At 43.2% G+C, this 14,260-nt stretch overlaps 1 protein-coding gene across 2 annotated transcripts in view; it reads left to right on the top strand.

Annotated features, from left to right (window-relative positions):
• The window catches only part of DIPK1A (divergent protein kinase domain 1A), a 453,960-nt gene that overhangs the window by 176,880 nt on the left and 262,820 nt on the right, over positions 1-14,260 (top strand). For both annotated transcript variants that reach the window (XM_086953925.1, XM_086953926.1), the window contains one exon: positions 2,757-2,850. In XM_086953925.1, coding sequence (XP_086810051.1) covers positions 2,848-2,850 — 3 coding nt within the window. In that variant the 5' untranslated portion in view covers positions 2,757-2,847. The remainder of the gene's footprint in view (positions 1-2,756; positions 2,851-14,260) is intronic.

The following is a 14,260-nucleotide window of genomic DNA, read 5'->3' on the forward strand; positions in this document are numbered from 1 at the left end:
CAGACGCATTATTGGCACAGAATGGCCTATCATTTTGACTGACCCAATACTCGGTCCAATACTTAATGATACCCCTACCATTACCTTCCGACGTGCACCGTCCATGCGCGATGCACTCGATAGAATTGCACCTGAAAATCCTCCTAAACCTAACAAAACCACCAAAATGGGTTTTTTTAAATGCACCTCCTGCCGTGCTTGTAATTTTGCTATTAATGCCACCCATTATGTGACTGCTTTTTGTGACACTCCTATTCCCATCAAGGAATACCTCACTTGCAGATCAGAGTTTGTGGTCTACAAACTTAAGTGCACATGCAACCTAGAATACATTGGCAGCACCAAACTACCAGTGCATCAGAGAATTTTGCAACACATAAGGGCCATTGTAAATAGCGATAGCAACTATCCGGTTGCTCGACACTTTGGGTTGGTCCACAACAAGATGCTTAAAGACCTCCAATACACGGTTCTCTGTTCAGTACCTCCACCCAGCCGTGGCGGTGACCGTGAAAAAATGCTCAGGCAGCGTGAAACCCAGTTGATTTTGTCCCTCGACACCAAAGCCCCTAATGGTCTTAACTTGACTGAAGATTTGAAAAGCTTCTTATAAAGCTTCCTTCTGTCCTTAGTTAGGTGGTCTGGTCATTATTATTCTATTCCTTACTCCAGTCTTTTCCTCTCTCTCGCTCAGTTTAGGCTCATTGTTTGACTGTTGGCTCATTTGCCACATGCTACGCATGGCGTAACCTTAGAATTATGACTCTTGTTATATTTGTAACTTGAATAGGATTTGTTGCCATGCTTTTCACTATTTTCTTGTGCTGCCGCTGCCTTACTCCTCTGTTGTTCTGTTACTTTCCCTTTCCTCTCACTTTTACTTTTCACATCTGTGGTTGGGCTCTCCAATATATTTTATTCACTTCCTTTTTTTATGATTATTTTCTAGCACTTTGTATTCTCCTCCCTTGTCCTTATTTGAGCTCTCATGTCTCACGCAGCTTGTTACGTTTTGCCACGCTAAATGTTCACTAATATGCTCTTTGATATATTGTCTTGTTTTAATTACTCTTACGTGCAGATATTTGACTCAGGCACCATGCCGTAATTGCTTTCAGTGCGCTCTTTGACCCTTTGGTTTGCTTAATTTGTTTCCATGTAAATACTTATTTTGGCACTTTGTCGTGACTTCCTATGTTATTTTACATGCTACTCATTTGCAACCTTCATGAACCATGCAGCGCTGCTTTACTCTTGATCTGCCTAAAATACTTCCCAGTTTTGCTTTCTCATCACATAGCATTGTGTTATTTTTAATATGTTAATTTTCATGTGGTACATGCTGTTTCCCATGTGTTTCTAACATGTTGGATTAATGTAGACACTGTTGCTTTATTTACTTGGCTGTTTTTTTAATTTTGGGCGTTTTTTCTCCCCAATCAAGCCCCTCCCACTTGTTGTATATATATCCCCACTTTTATGAGTGCCTTTGTGTGATCAAGCTCCCCAGTGGAGTGAAACGCGTTACCCCTTAATAAATGTTTTGAACCTGCTACTCACTTGAGTTGGATTATTGGAGAGCTTCATTTGCCTGTCTGCTGTGGCGCTGTGAGGTCTGCACCCTGCTGCTGCCTGTCATCCATTGACAGGCGGGGATTTCTTCACATATATATATATATATATATATATATATATATATATACACAAAAAATAAAAAAAATGATAATTCAAAAATAATGGTAAGACTGAACAATAAAATGAAAAAGATTTTCTTAGACATATGTGTGTTATTTTTGGTTAACTTCTGGTGTTTCAACTGAGACTATTTTGTGGTTGCACATTATGATGAGACCTAGAACTGTTTATGTCAATTTTTTGACCTAACTAGCTACAGACCTTTACTTAAACTGTTGCCTTTCAAATCCAGCACTAAAGCATTCTGGGTGTTGTAGTCCCGCTTTGCTCCCATTGAAATAATCAGACTGTGTGTGGCTCTGTGTGTGTGTGTGTGTGGCTCTGTGTGTGTGTGTGTGGCTCTGTGTGTGTGGCTGTGTGTGTGTGTGGCTGTGTGTGTGTGGCTCTGTGTGTAGCTCTGTGTGTGTGTGTGTGGCTGTGTGTGTGTGGCTGTGTGTGTGTGGCTGTGTGTGTGTGGCTCTGTGTGTGGCTCTGTGTGTGTGTGTGTGTGTGTGTATGTGGCTGTGTGTATGTGGCTGTGTGTGTGGCTATGTGTGTGTGTGTGTGGCTCTGTGTGTGTCTGGCTCTGTGTGTGTGTGGCTCTGTGTGTGTGTGTGTGTGTGTGCAAATGCAATAGAGAGTAAGCTATTGGCATTGTAAATGACAATGCCATTTATCTGTTTTTAAAACCAACCCATAAATAAAGTTTGTATTTTACAATGCCAATAGCTCTAACTTTTTCGAAGGCGAGACCTATTGCATTGTAAATGCTTGTTAATCAGTGCACCTTCAATGATTGTGTTTAAAATGTTGTTTTGAATCTTGTCCCTAGGGACACTTTACTTTACAGTTTTTGAGTCATGACTGGCCTTGACCCCCGCAATTTGAGCCCCGCTGTAATGGAAATGATTTCAGTCATAGTACATCCACAAATGTAATTTTAAAATGTGTATACATAAAGCAGTAATCCTATGGTTGGCAGTTAACCATTTAGCTTTTTCATATATTACACCTTAGGCTTGCATCTGATTCTTTAGTACTGCTTGTACTAACACTCTTCGAATGACTGTGCTTGTTTACAGATCCAGTACGGTGCAGATACCCCCGGGGTGAACATTAGGACACTGGCACATCGCTGACCTTTGCCCTTATTTGTAGGGATCGCCATCTTTAATGGTAAGTGATAACAGACACTCGTTTTAACATTTTGGGGTTAAATCCCGGGAAGGCAATAACTCTTTGTTGCTCAGGCAGCACAAAGGCCGCTTTTTTTTATTGAGATGTGTGTCTCTCTCACTCCGTGAAAGTAGTTGTAATTTATAGTATTGAGGTAATAATGTGGGGTTACTGGTTTTCAAGCTATGCAAGTAATAGCTGTTTCTTTTAGCTTTCAGATTCTGCTAATGTACGGGCCATTCCTACGGGCCACCATGAAGACTTTTTTCCCATTGTCCTTAATGCCTTTCGATTCGTTGCTATTTTTCTTTACCCAAAGTCACTAACTGTAATTCCTTTGAAGGGAAGAAAGTTTCCCCAGAAATTGCATGTTTTGAAATAAATTGCATTTGGAAAGTAGTTATTTTAAAATGTCTGATAATGTCTTGGCTGGCCTGTGTACCACAACTATAACGATGTGGATTCTACGCAGTTGCGTGTTGCTGAGAAAGGTTAAAGTGTATGCTTGGAGAAAGCAATTATCTGAGCAAAACAATGAAAAGTGTAAGATCTCACATTCGTAATCTATGAAGTAAAAAACACGAGAAGTGTACAAGGCCGGCAAGTTGAAGTGCCTGCTGCAAAATGGCCTGCTTCAAAATGGCCTGCTTCAAAGTTGTCTGCTGCAGTTCCCTATGACTGCTGATTCTTATTAGCTGGAGGGTTGGGAACACCAAACAATCAATCAATCAATCAATCATGGGCATTTGTATAGCACGGTACTCACACCGAAGGGTCTCAAGGCGGTGGGGGGAGGGGTCCGTTACTCCTTGAAGAGCCAGGTCTTGAGGAGCTTCCTGAAGGAGAGATGATCCTGGGTCAGCCGGAGGTGGATCGGGAGGGAGTTCCATGTCTTGGCTGCCAGGTAGGAGAAGGATCTTCCCCTGGCGGTGGCTTTGCGGATGCGTGGTACGGCGGCGAGGGCGAGGCTGGTCGATTGTAGCTGGCGGGTGGGTGTGTAGAAGGTCAGGCGGTTATTGAGGTACTTGGGGCCCAGGTCGTGGAGGGCCTTGTGTGCGTGGGTGAGGAGCCTGAACGTAATCCTCTTGCTGATGGGGAGCCAGTGCAGGTCTCTAGCAGGTCTCAAGTGTTTGGTGTTACAGAAACCTTCCATAGCGAGCGTTTGGCAGATATGGAGTACAGGCCCTATTTTTCTCCTTGGTTGCACGTGCTCAAACTCTGGATACTCTGGCTTGGCGTATTGAGCGAATGTGCGGACTTGTAGTGAGGGTAGAGCTAAACCTTTTTACCTGTTTGCCTGCAGCAGCAACGGTGGTCTTTGATGCCGATTCACCTCCCTCTCCACCTTCCTTTCCACTGCACCGTGTCTCCCTGCATCCCTCCTTAACTTGAAAGTACAGGTACACAGGGCAGTGCAGAATGGAATTACATGTTATGAATAATCCCTATTACATTGCTTTGTGCCTCTCAATATATTTATCAAGACTTGCTGTAATGTTATGCAACCATAGTAAAAGATTAAAAAACAATATTGGGCATCTTTCATTGTTACACATATTTGTTGTATACACTTAAGTTAGACTGGTACAATCAAATGAAAAATGTCAGAATGCTTTTTTGTGTGGGCCGTATTATTAAGGGCACATTTTTCTAGTAATGTTAATTTCCCCCCCATAAACATATAGGTGAAGTGTGACCAGGTTCAGATGAGCATATTTTGAAGTTGAGTTGAAGGTTCAGGGAGATGTGATTAAGCCCTTAGACCTAGAGCATGCTAGACAGGAGAGTGACTGATCGCCCAGTGGAACTAGCTACCATTAGTGCAGTCTTCTATGGAATTGCAGGTATTCGAGCCAGCGTTATCTAATCAATAATTTATTCAGGAAAAATCTCATAGAATGTACACGCATAATACAATACACAGAGCAGATTGCAACAAACGTTACATCAACCTATAAAATGGCATAATATTAACAGCACACTATATCGTTACTAAATCAATCAATAATTATTTATTCTTCAAGTTTGCAGTAGTATCGTGCATTACGGCATTCTGAAGTAATTTGTAAAAAACTGGTTACACACACACACATATGGATATATATATATATAGGTTAAGTAACATTATAGTTGGGGGAATATGTCTGTGACAACATTAATGTCTTGAACTTAAAAAAAAAAAAAAACCACAGAAATTCACCAGTTATAATTAACGAAGCTAACTATAGCTTGCGCCCCAGCCATGCACTGCTTATGACCTTACATATTACATCACTCATGACATTGTCGTGTAGTTCCTATATATCTATATAGGATCTGCGCATTTAGACAATATATACTGCGGGAATGGTGTTCCAGACAACCCCACTGGGTACTTTAGCCTGTATACCAGCTAGCTCACAGTGCCACTTTAAACCCCTCTTACCAAGGAGAGAATAGTTCTTGGCAGCTATCGAACATGACAACTCTGTCCCATCAGGGATCGTGGAAACAGTACAGTACTTTTCGCTCAATCACTCGTGCTTACTTTGTCTCAGAAAAATACACAGAATAAACGGTGGGGATGTTTTTCAATAAGCATTTATTGAACCAGGGTCATTCTAGTATAAAATAGGTGTGCTGAAACAACCATCAGAGAGAAACTGATATAAATGATTGTAAGCACCAATAGAGTAAAAGGATGGTAAATTCCTATCATAGGTTTAAAACAATCCATACTGGCAGGTATAAAAATACATGACTATAAAAATGCACACTCCTACAGTGCAACCCTAACTAGACGTACCTAAGTATACCTAGCATGTATGTTGGTGCAGAGTCAATAATCTCCCTAGGATAAAGCAAACCCCATTACCTGAAGTGAGAGAATGTGGTACACCTTCTTGGTCTCGAGATGGACACCCCGCGAGGGATGTCAGACCACTGCGAGCTGGAGTGCCTGCGTGCAGGAACGTCAGCATCTCGCGCAAGTTTGTCAGCATGGAAGTCCTTTTTCTCCTCTCTCTGCCATCTAAGGTATGGTGTTTATATACACAAATTGGTACCCTCTGGGGATCTACCTTGCTATGTCATGTCCGACTAGGATGACGGAAGGAATGACCCTTATACATAGTTATTATGGATGAGATGGTAGTCCTGATGAGATTCCAAGAATCCTCATGCATAATGAAGGAGGCTATTTTTCTGAGAAAACCCCAAGTCATTTAAGCAGTACCGTAACTAGGTAAACGGTCAGTACCAAGAACCGGTTTGTAGTGTAATGGCAGGGGAAATATTGGTGAAAGGTTTAGTTACTACCTGAGCCTATATCGGGGTACCTATATGAAACATAACATATTCTGTGACATCACTTTTGACAATGCAAATTACATCATTAATTACATCACTGATGATATCATCCAAGTTTCTTCTGTACATGGCATTGCTCATACCCGCAGGGAACAGCTATTTATGCTACTCTCTCCTGGCAGTAGCAATACCTTGATTGATTTCCCAGAAATGGATATAAAGCCTGCTCCCAGCTGGTGGGAGCATTAATAAAGAAGACCGTTGCGGACTGGAAAACTACTGTGTCCTAGGGGTGTGCTCCCTGGGACATAGTAAGTGAGCCAAGTGAACAAGCTTCCGAGGACCGGTTTCTGGCATTCCAGCCGTCTTCAGCCCGGCTTGCTTGAATCCAGTGGCAAAGTGAGCAAGGGGCTCACGTCTGAGCATACCCTGCCACACTTATGGCGGCCAAAAGCGGTACCACTTGTTTTCGGTCCAGGGAAGACATGGCTTGGCAGTTCGGGCTGGACTGTTCCCATGAGGCACAGGGTCAGACTGATTTGCATATAACCAGGTCTGAACTGGGGTGGCAGAGTGGGCTAAAGAAAGGTGATGGATTAAACCCAGATCTTTTGACCGGGTGTGAGTGTTTGATTGATTCAGATGCTCCGTCCATCACCACCCCCTTTTGTACCGCTTTTGGCCGCAATAAGTGTGGCAGGGTATGCTCAGACGTGAGTCCCTTGCTCACTTTGCCACTGGATTCAAGCAAGCCAGGCTGAAGACGGCTGGAATGCCAGAAACCGGTCCTCGGAAGCTTGTTTCCAGTCCAGGGAAGACAAGGCTTGGCAGATGCTCCGTCCATCACCACCCCCTTTTGTACATCATTTGGCTGCCATAAGTGTGGCAGGGTATGCTCAGACGTGAGTCCCTTGCTCACTTTGCCACTGGATTCAAGCAAGCCGGGCTGAAGACGGCTGGAATGCCAGAAACCGGTCCTCGGAAGTTTGTTTCCAGTCCAGGGAAGACATGGCTTGGCAGTTCGGGCTGGACTGTTCCCATGAGGCACAGGGTCAGACTGATTTGCATATAGCCATGTCTGAACTGGGGTGGCAGAGTGGGCTAAAGAACGGTGATGGATTAAACCCAGATATTTTGACTGGGTGTGAGTGTTTGATTGATTCAGATGCTCCGTCCATCACCACCCCCTTTTGTACCGCTTTTGGCTGCCGTAAGTGTGGCAGGGTATGCTCAGACGTGAGTCCCTTGCTCACTTTGCCACTGGATTCAAGCAAGCCGGGCTGAAGACGGCTGGAATGCCAGAAACCGGTCCTCTGAAGCTTGTTTCCGGTCCAGGGAAGACATGGCTTGGCAGTTCGGGCTGGACTGTTCCCATGAGGCACAGGGTCAGACTGATTTGCATATAGCCATGTCTGAACTGGGGTGGCAGAGTGGGCTAAAGAATGGTGATGGATTAAACCCAGATCTTTTGACTGGGTGTGAGTGTTTGATTGATTCAGATGCTCCGTCCATCACCACCCCCTTTTGTACCGCTTTTGGCCGCAATAAGTGTGGCAGGGTATGCTCAGACGTGAGTCCCTTGCTCACTTTGCCACTGGATTCAAGCAAGCCAGGCTGAAGACGGCTGGAATGCCAGAAACCGGTCCTCGGAAGCTTGTTTCCGGTCCAGGGAAGACAAGGCTTGGCAGTTCGGGCTGGACTGTTCCCATGAGGCGCAGGGTCAGACTGATTTGCATATAGCCATGTCTGAACTGGAGTGACAGAGTGGGCTAAGGAACGGTGATGGATTAAACCCAGATCTTTTGACTGGGTGTGAGTGTTTGATTGATTCAGATGCTCCGTCCATCACCACCCCCTTTTGTACCTATTTTCTAATTGTCACTCCTGTGAGAGTCTCTCAAGCTTCTCGCGGACCCATCCATGCAGATCTACAAATATTTTTTACCAATAATTTCACATCAAATCACAAAAAGCACAATTTGCAGATTAAGATCTAGCTTCCTGCCAAATTTAGTGTAATTACATTCAGTTATTCTGTATCCCTTCCTAAAGAAGTCTAATGAAAATGCATAGGGATTTTGTATTTTTGGACCTCTCCTTTCTCTCAGCACCCACTTGATGGATCACCCCGGAACTTTTTATGCACATACTAGTCAAAAAGTAGCATCTTTTTGAAATGTTGTATGGAGATTTGTCAAACATGTTTCCATGGAACAGCTGGCCTAACTATAACTACCCAGTGGCAACTGCCGTGCCATGACAGCACTTCAGTCCACAGTGTAGGCCACGCCCACTGGGCGGGTTCTTGGAATTGAAAAAGTGCCGCCAAATCCTGCCCTGTTGTCCTTTCTTCAGCCCAAATCCCCTGAATGAAGTAATCTACGAAACGCGTCAGGATGGGACCTTTGATTTTAGTGGACTGAGTGCTGTCATGACGCTGCTGTTCATTGAATAAACGTATGTTGCCAGATATTATCCTGTGGCGTAGTTGTTTTCTAGTACAGGCATCTCTTTGTTGGTATAGATATATATAGTATTTTATTGTAATTGCATTTATATAGCGCTTACTACCCCTGACGGGGCGTCAAAGCGCTTTTTCGGCGAGTAGCACGCTACTCCGGGACCCATAGAGGATTAGTGTTGAATTAGTATAGTGAAACATGCAACTACATTTTAAGTGGTGGATAGGTTAGTCAGTTATTTGGATTTGGAATGATAGCAGAAGGATAGAGGAGGACAAAGGTTTGTATTTATATAGCGCTTGTTTACGCACGCTATTCAGAAAGCCTACAAAGGATTAGTGGTGAATTAATATGGTGAAATATGAAGTAATTTCAGTAGTGGATATTAGTCAGTTACTTGGAGTGAGAAGGATAGCGGAGGGATAAAAGGGGAAGAAAGATTTGCATTCATATAGCACTTGTTACCACTGATGGGTGTTGAATCGCTTTTCTGGTGAGTAGCACGCCACTCCGGAACCCATAAAGGATTACTGTTGAAAATTAGTATAGTAAAAATATATGAAGTAATTTGAGTAGTGGATATGTTATTCAGTTATTTGGGTAGTATATTAGTATAGTGTGATATAGAATTTGAGAAGTGAACATGTTAGTCTGTTAATTTCGATTGAAAAGGATACTGGAGGGATAAAAGAGTGAAAGATTATTATTTTTTTTATTTTAGGTCTTAGCAATAGGAGGAGGCTTTTGGATGAGTAAAAACCAGTTTTGGAGGGGAGGACTCAGAGGAAAGAGTTTAGGAAGGTTTGTTTTAGGGGAACGGTATAGTAAAAGAGGTGTCAGATGATACAAGGAGGGGTAGAGTAGGAGAGAGTCTAGAAAGGGTTATTTTGACAATCATAGTGGTATGGGGTTTGGAAAAAATGAGAGAGTGGATGTAGAGGATATATTGATAGATGTATAGGATGAGAGATAGGGTAGTGCATTGGAAGGAGTAGTAGAAGAAGTTCGAGATGAGTCAGAAGGTTGGGCTAGATGATATATTGAGCGAAGTATAGGCTGAGAAATAGGGTAGTGCATTGGAAATGCTAAATTAGACGAAAGTGATAAAGATGTAGATCCATAATTACATTGAAAGTATATGTGTTGCAAGAGTTACAAAGTGTGGTGTTGTGCAGTGTGTGTGTTGTGCGTTAGTGTTATTATGGTAGAAGGGAGAGGAGGGTGTTTGTTGGATAACTGATGGAAGGTCTGTTAGGTGTAATTATAGCAGGGAGAGTGTCTGAATGGGATATAGTTATGTATGGTGTTGATTGGTGTTGTGTTAGTGATGAGTGTATTGGTTAGTGGTATAGGATAGAGTTGTGAACTGTTTGTAGGTGATGGTGGATATGTGTGGTAGTTGGGATAGTAGGGTGTGTAGATGTGGTTTGGTTGGGTTTGTAGTGCAGGCTGGTATATTAATCTGTGCCTAGTGTTGTGGGTGTTGTACATTTGGTGTGAGTGTGTTCCTCTGTTTGTGGATGCTAGCGCTTGGACGCCTCCGGGCAGCAATCGCGCTCTACAAGTCTACAGGTTTACAGGTTTATGTGGATGGTGTGGGCTGGGTATTTCTAAACAAGAAAAAGGGCAGCATTTCTGGCCCTAGTCCCGACTAGTCTTGAACAGGCTCAATCATGAAACTGCCCTTGTCCTCTCTGCCCTTAACAGGCTCAAACAGGCAACTGCACTTGTCCTCTCTGCCCTTAGCCTTGACGCCCGGGCTCAGACGCCCTAAACCTGGCCTTTTGTATAGCCCTAGTAATCAGGTGACCCCTTCAGCCAATGGGAACCCTAGCCCTAACACTATCCAATCACAACACCATCCCTAAAAACTAGGAACCAATAGGAGACCAGTACCTTGCAGCCAATCTTAGCCCTAGTCAAAACTCCCAATCAGTTAAAAAAAAACAGATTTCTACGTCCAATAAAGGCCCTAGCCCTACCAGTAATCCCTAACCTAGTCCATGCAACCAATGGCACAGGTAGCCTTAGACCCTACTTCCAATAGAAAGCCTAAACCCACTTAAGTCCCACACCTAGTCCAGCAACCAATCACACCAGAAGCCCTAATCGTTACTTCCAATTAAAGGTCTAACCGTAGTCCCACCCTACTCCCAACAACCAATAACATAGGAAGCCCTAGTTCCTACTTCCAATAGAAATCCTAACCCTAGCCCTAGTCCCAACCCTGCAATGATTGAATCACAGACCCAGAAACCAATCGGAACCCTCAAATACCCAACCAATGAGGACATTAACCCTAATCCAATAGAAACACTAGATACAACCACCAATCAGTGTAGACATGTACCAAGCACTAGCAGACCATATAAGGTCCCAGCGACCTCAGACAAGGTTTGCTAGCCAGGGAATTGGAAGCTGCTTCTCCTGTTCAGAATCTCCTAGGAGACTGGCAGGCTCAAGCCACACTTTGGACTTCAGCAGGTAAGGGCCTCAATAACTTGAAATCTAACAATACCTGTTGAGTAAAACTTAACTCCCCCTGCTGGCCAAAAAACGAAGTGCACAGGCCCTAGTAAAACACAGTTTAAACAGCTCACAGAAGCCCCCTCTGATGTAGAAAAAAATCCCTGTGTGTGTGTGTGTGTGTGTGTGTGTGTGTGTGTATATATATATATATATATATATATATATATATATATATATATACACACAACTACCCAGTGGCAGTAAGTAATATAAATATATATTTTTTGGTTCTTGCGAATGGATATATTAGTGGCCTGCCTCGGTCACGGAAAGCCCCATCGCTATCTATGCGAGTCCTGAGCGCCGATGAAAGTGAGTGGTGCTTAGGAGCTGCGTGTGACAAATTGACACCAATACAGAAGGCTGGACGCAAATACGACGAGTTACCTGTGATCCCACCTCGGGTGCATAACAGCGGAGGAACAGAAAGGGAAGGCACCTACTTAGGATGATGAATCATGGACTCTGACGACCAGAATGCACTTAAGCCACGCCCACTGTGCGAATACTTTAAAACTATGCAGGAAGTGCAACAACCTTTTGCCCTCCGAGTTCCCCAAGCGCCTGCCATTGGGAAAAGCAGACTCTTCCTGAAACGCGTCTGGTATTTGAAAGGCAAATGAACTTTGAATTCACGGGAGCTGCCGATTTGCTTAAAGCGTGGTGCCAATAAAGAAGTCTGTGAAGCACGCACCATAAGGCTTTTCAATTTTTTGGTTCTTGCGAATGGATATATATATATATATATATATCTCCTCGCTCCTCCGCACATGGTTGCTGCGCACTCAGGAACAGGTGCTTTTGACAGGGTGGTGCCGCCGCTTTTAAATCCACGCTCTCTCTTTCCGTCCTGTCCGGGACAAAAAAGCACTTACAGGGGTATTTGATTCTTAAGAGTATTTTAATCAGGTTGACTACTGGCTAACCTACATCTACATCACCTGTTTATCTAGACTACCTGTCAGATGCACCATATACCATCTGAATGTACTTGGACCAGATACTTGATAAAGGTACTTAAGAACTAAACATGGGTACAACACACTCTTTTTCTGATTTATTAGGAGATCCAAAGACAACCAGCTTACCATGGCTTGCATGCTTCTGGGGGTACCCAAAGAAACCTCTAACTTAATAGTTCATGAGGAAACTGGTTTACCCTTCATTGGCGACACTATAGCACTACGGCCCCTATTATTTTGGCTGAAGTGCTGGTTAAACAAAGATCTGGTTCTCAACCATCAGTTATTAAAAGAAGTTTTGTCCCCGGGTCAAATGCTTGACATCCCATGGTTAAAATATCTAAAAGGCTGCTTTACTGCGCTGGGACGCTCGGACCTCTTTTTAAATCCAGATTCGATTGTTACCGCAGATGTGGATATTGTAAAAAAAATTGTTTTTATTAATGAAAAAACTTAATCGAGATGGGTGGAATTGGCAAAACCAAGCGCCCGCAAATTTGTGATGCTCAAAACCACGCCACTAATGGAGCCATATTTATCATGGCCCATAACAAGCCACGAGCGGTTTCTGCTAACAAGGTTTCGGCTGGATTATTTTCATTTATTACTAGCTGAACCGCGGGGATTGCACAGTCAGGTGTTACCTCCCTGCGGCTGCGACAATGTGTCTCTGCAGGATTTGTTGCACTTTTTATTTGTTTGTTTCCTCTATGATGCTCCCCGGAGTTTATTTTTAAAGCCCATTTTAAAAATACTGAATTTTAGACAGGTCCGCCCAGCCCTTTGCTATTTACGAATGTTAAAACTCAAAAGCACCTTATTTGTGATTGGTTTCCTGAAATCGTCTCTAAAATCTAGAAACTCTAGGGAGAACTAATAGCTCTATAACCTATTGTCACTTTACCTGTAGCCTTTTTTAAATAATATTTATGTACTCTATGGGTGCTTGTCACATTTTACATTTTATCTCATTTTTAATGGAATGAAATTGATAAGAATGTGATTATGGTTATGGTACATGTCTTATCTGTATTTTATGCTTATTGTAATATTGTTACTTTTATGGTTTTTACACTTGTAAAACCGAATAAAGTATTTTGATACTGATATTAACCCACCCCTGTCTAGGGGCCGCTTGTAACGCTTTATGAGAAATGGACTTGTACCCAGGCCCATCCCAAATGTAAGGGAGAATGTAGTGGAGAAGTGTGGCTCACTGGTTAGAGCAGGCAGACCCTGAAGCAGAGGTCAGACCCGGGACCAGGGTTCAATTCCCGACGCGGCAGGATCTTGAGCTCAAATGTCTATGGACTCGATAATTCTCGCTTCGGTGCCTGACCTAATCATGGGTTCACACTCTCCAACTCTGGGCATTAAGCTTGCTTAATCTCCACAACGGCCCCCCCGCGGCGGGATGCCTGGCTTTCACCTTGGGGATGCCCTGTAGGGGCTATCTCACAGGGAAAAGCCAGGACGGGTTCCCAAGGCAAGCGCGGAGATACCCTTTCGGGGGTCGATTCTGGCGCTATATAAGAAACATAATAATAATAATAATAATAAAGTGCAGCTACCCACTGAAATAAACTAGATAAGGACGTCCTTTGGGAAAGAAAATCAAAACTGTGGAAGCTGACACATATAAACTGTAAGCTTAAATGCCTCAATTATGGATAAGTAAAACCAGAAACTACGCCAGTGAGCGATCTCTCACCCGGATCATGCAATATATAGGTTAAAAGTAGCAGACGTGGACAGATGATTCATTTCAAATACATAAACGTCACATTCCAATTGGCCCTAGATGGCTGCATAAAACTAGACAGAGAACAATGAAGATCACAGTATTGAACATTTTCACGCCGCACTTGTAGAAGAATGCCACCACCAAAAAAAACGAGTCACTATTCCTGTTGTATAGTCACCAACACTCCGATTCAGGGCCAATCTTGAATAATGAAATTTCTTCATATTAGTCTTTCTAAATGTCCACATGAAGTGGCAACAAGACAAACCAATACTGTCAACGGATGCCAGTCAATAGAAGAAAAAAACCTTCCACTCATCACCGGTGTTCAAAACAGCATCCGCTGTCCTCATTAAGAAAATCAGACCGATCAGGAGGAAAATAGGATAATCCCCTAGCGCTGCGAGAAAACTGTGGAAGCAGAT

Source organism: Lissotriton vulgaris, chromosome 1_1 (assembly GCF_964263255.1).
Source record: "Lissotriton vulgaris chromosome 1_1, aLisVul1.2, whole genome shotgun sequence".
Lineage (NCBI taxonomy): Eukaryota > Metazoa > Chordata > Amphibia > Caudata > Salamandridae > Lissotriton > Lissotriton vulgaris.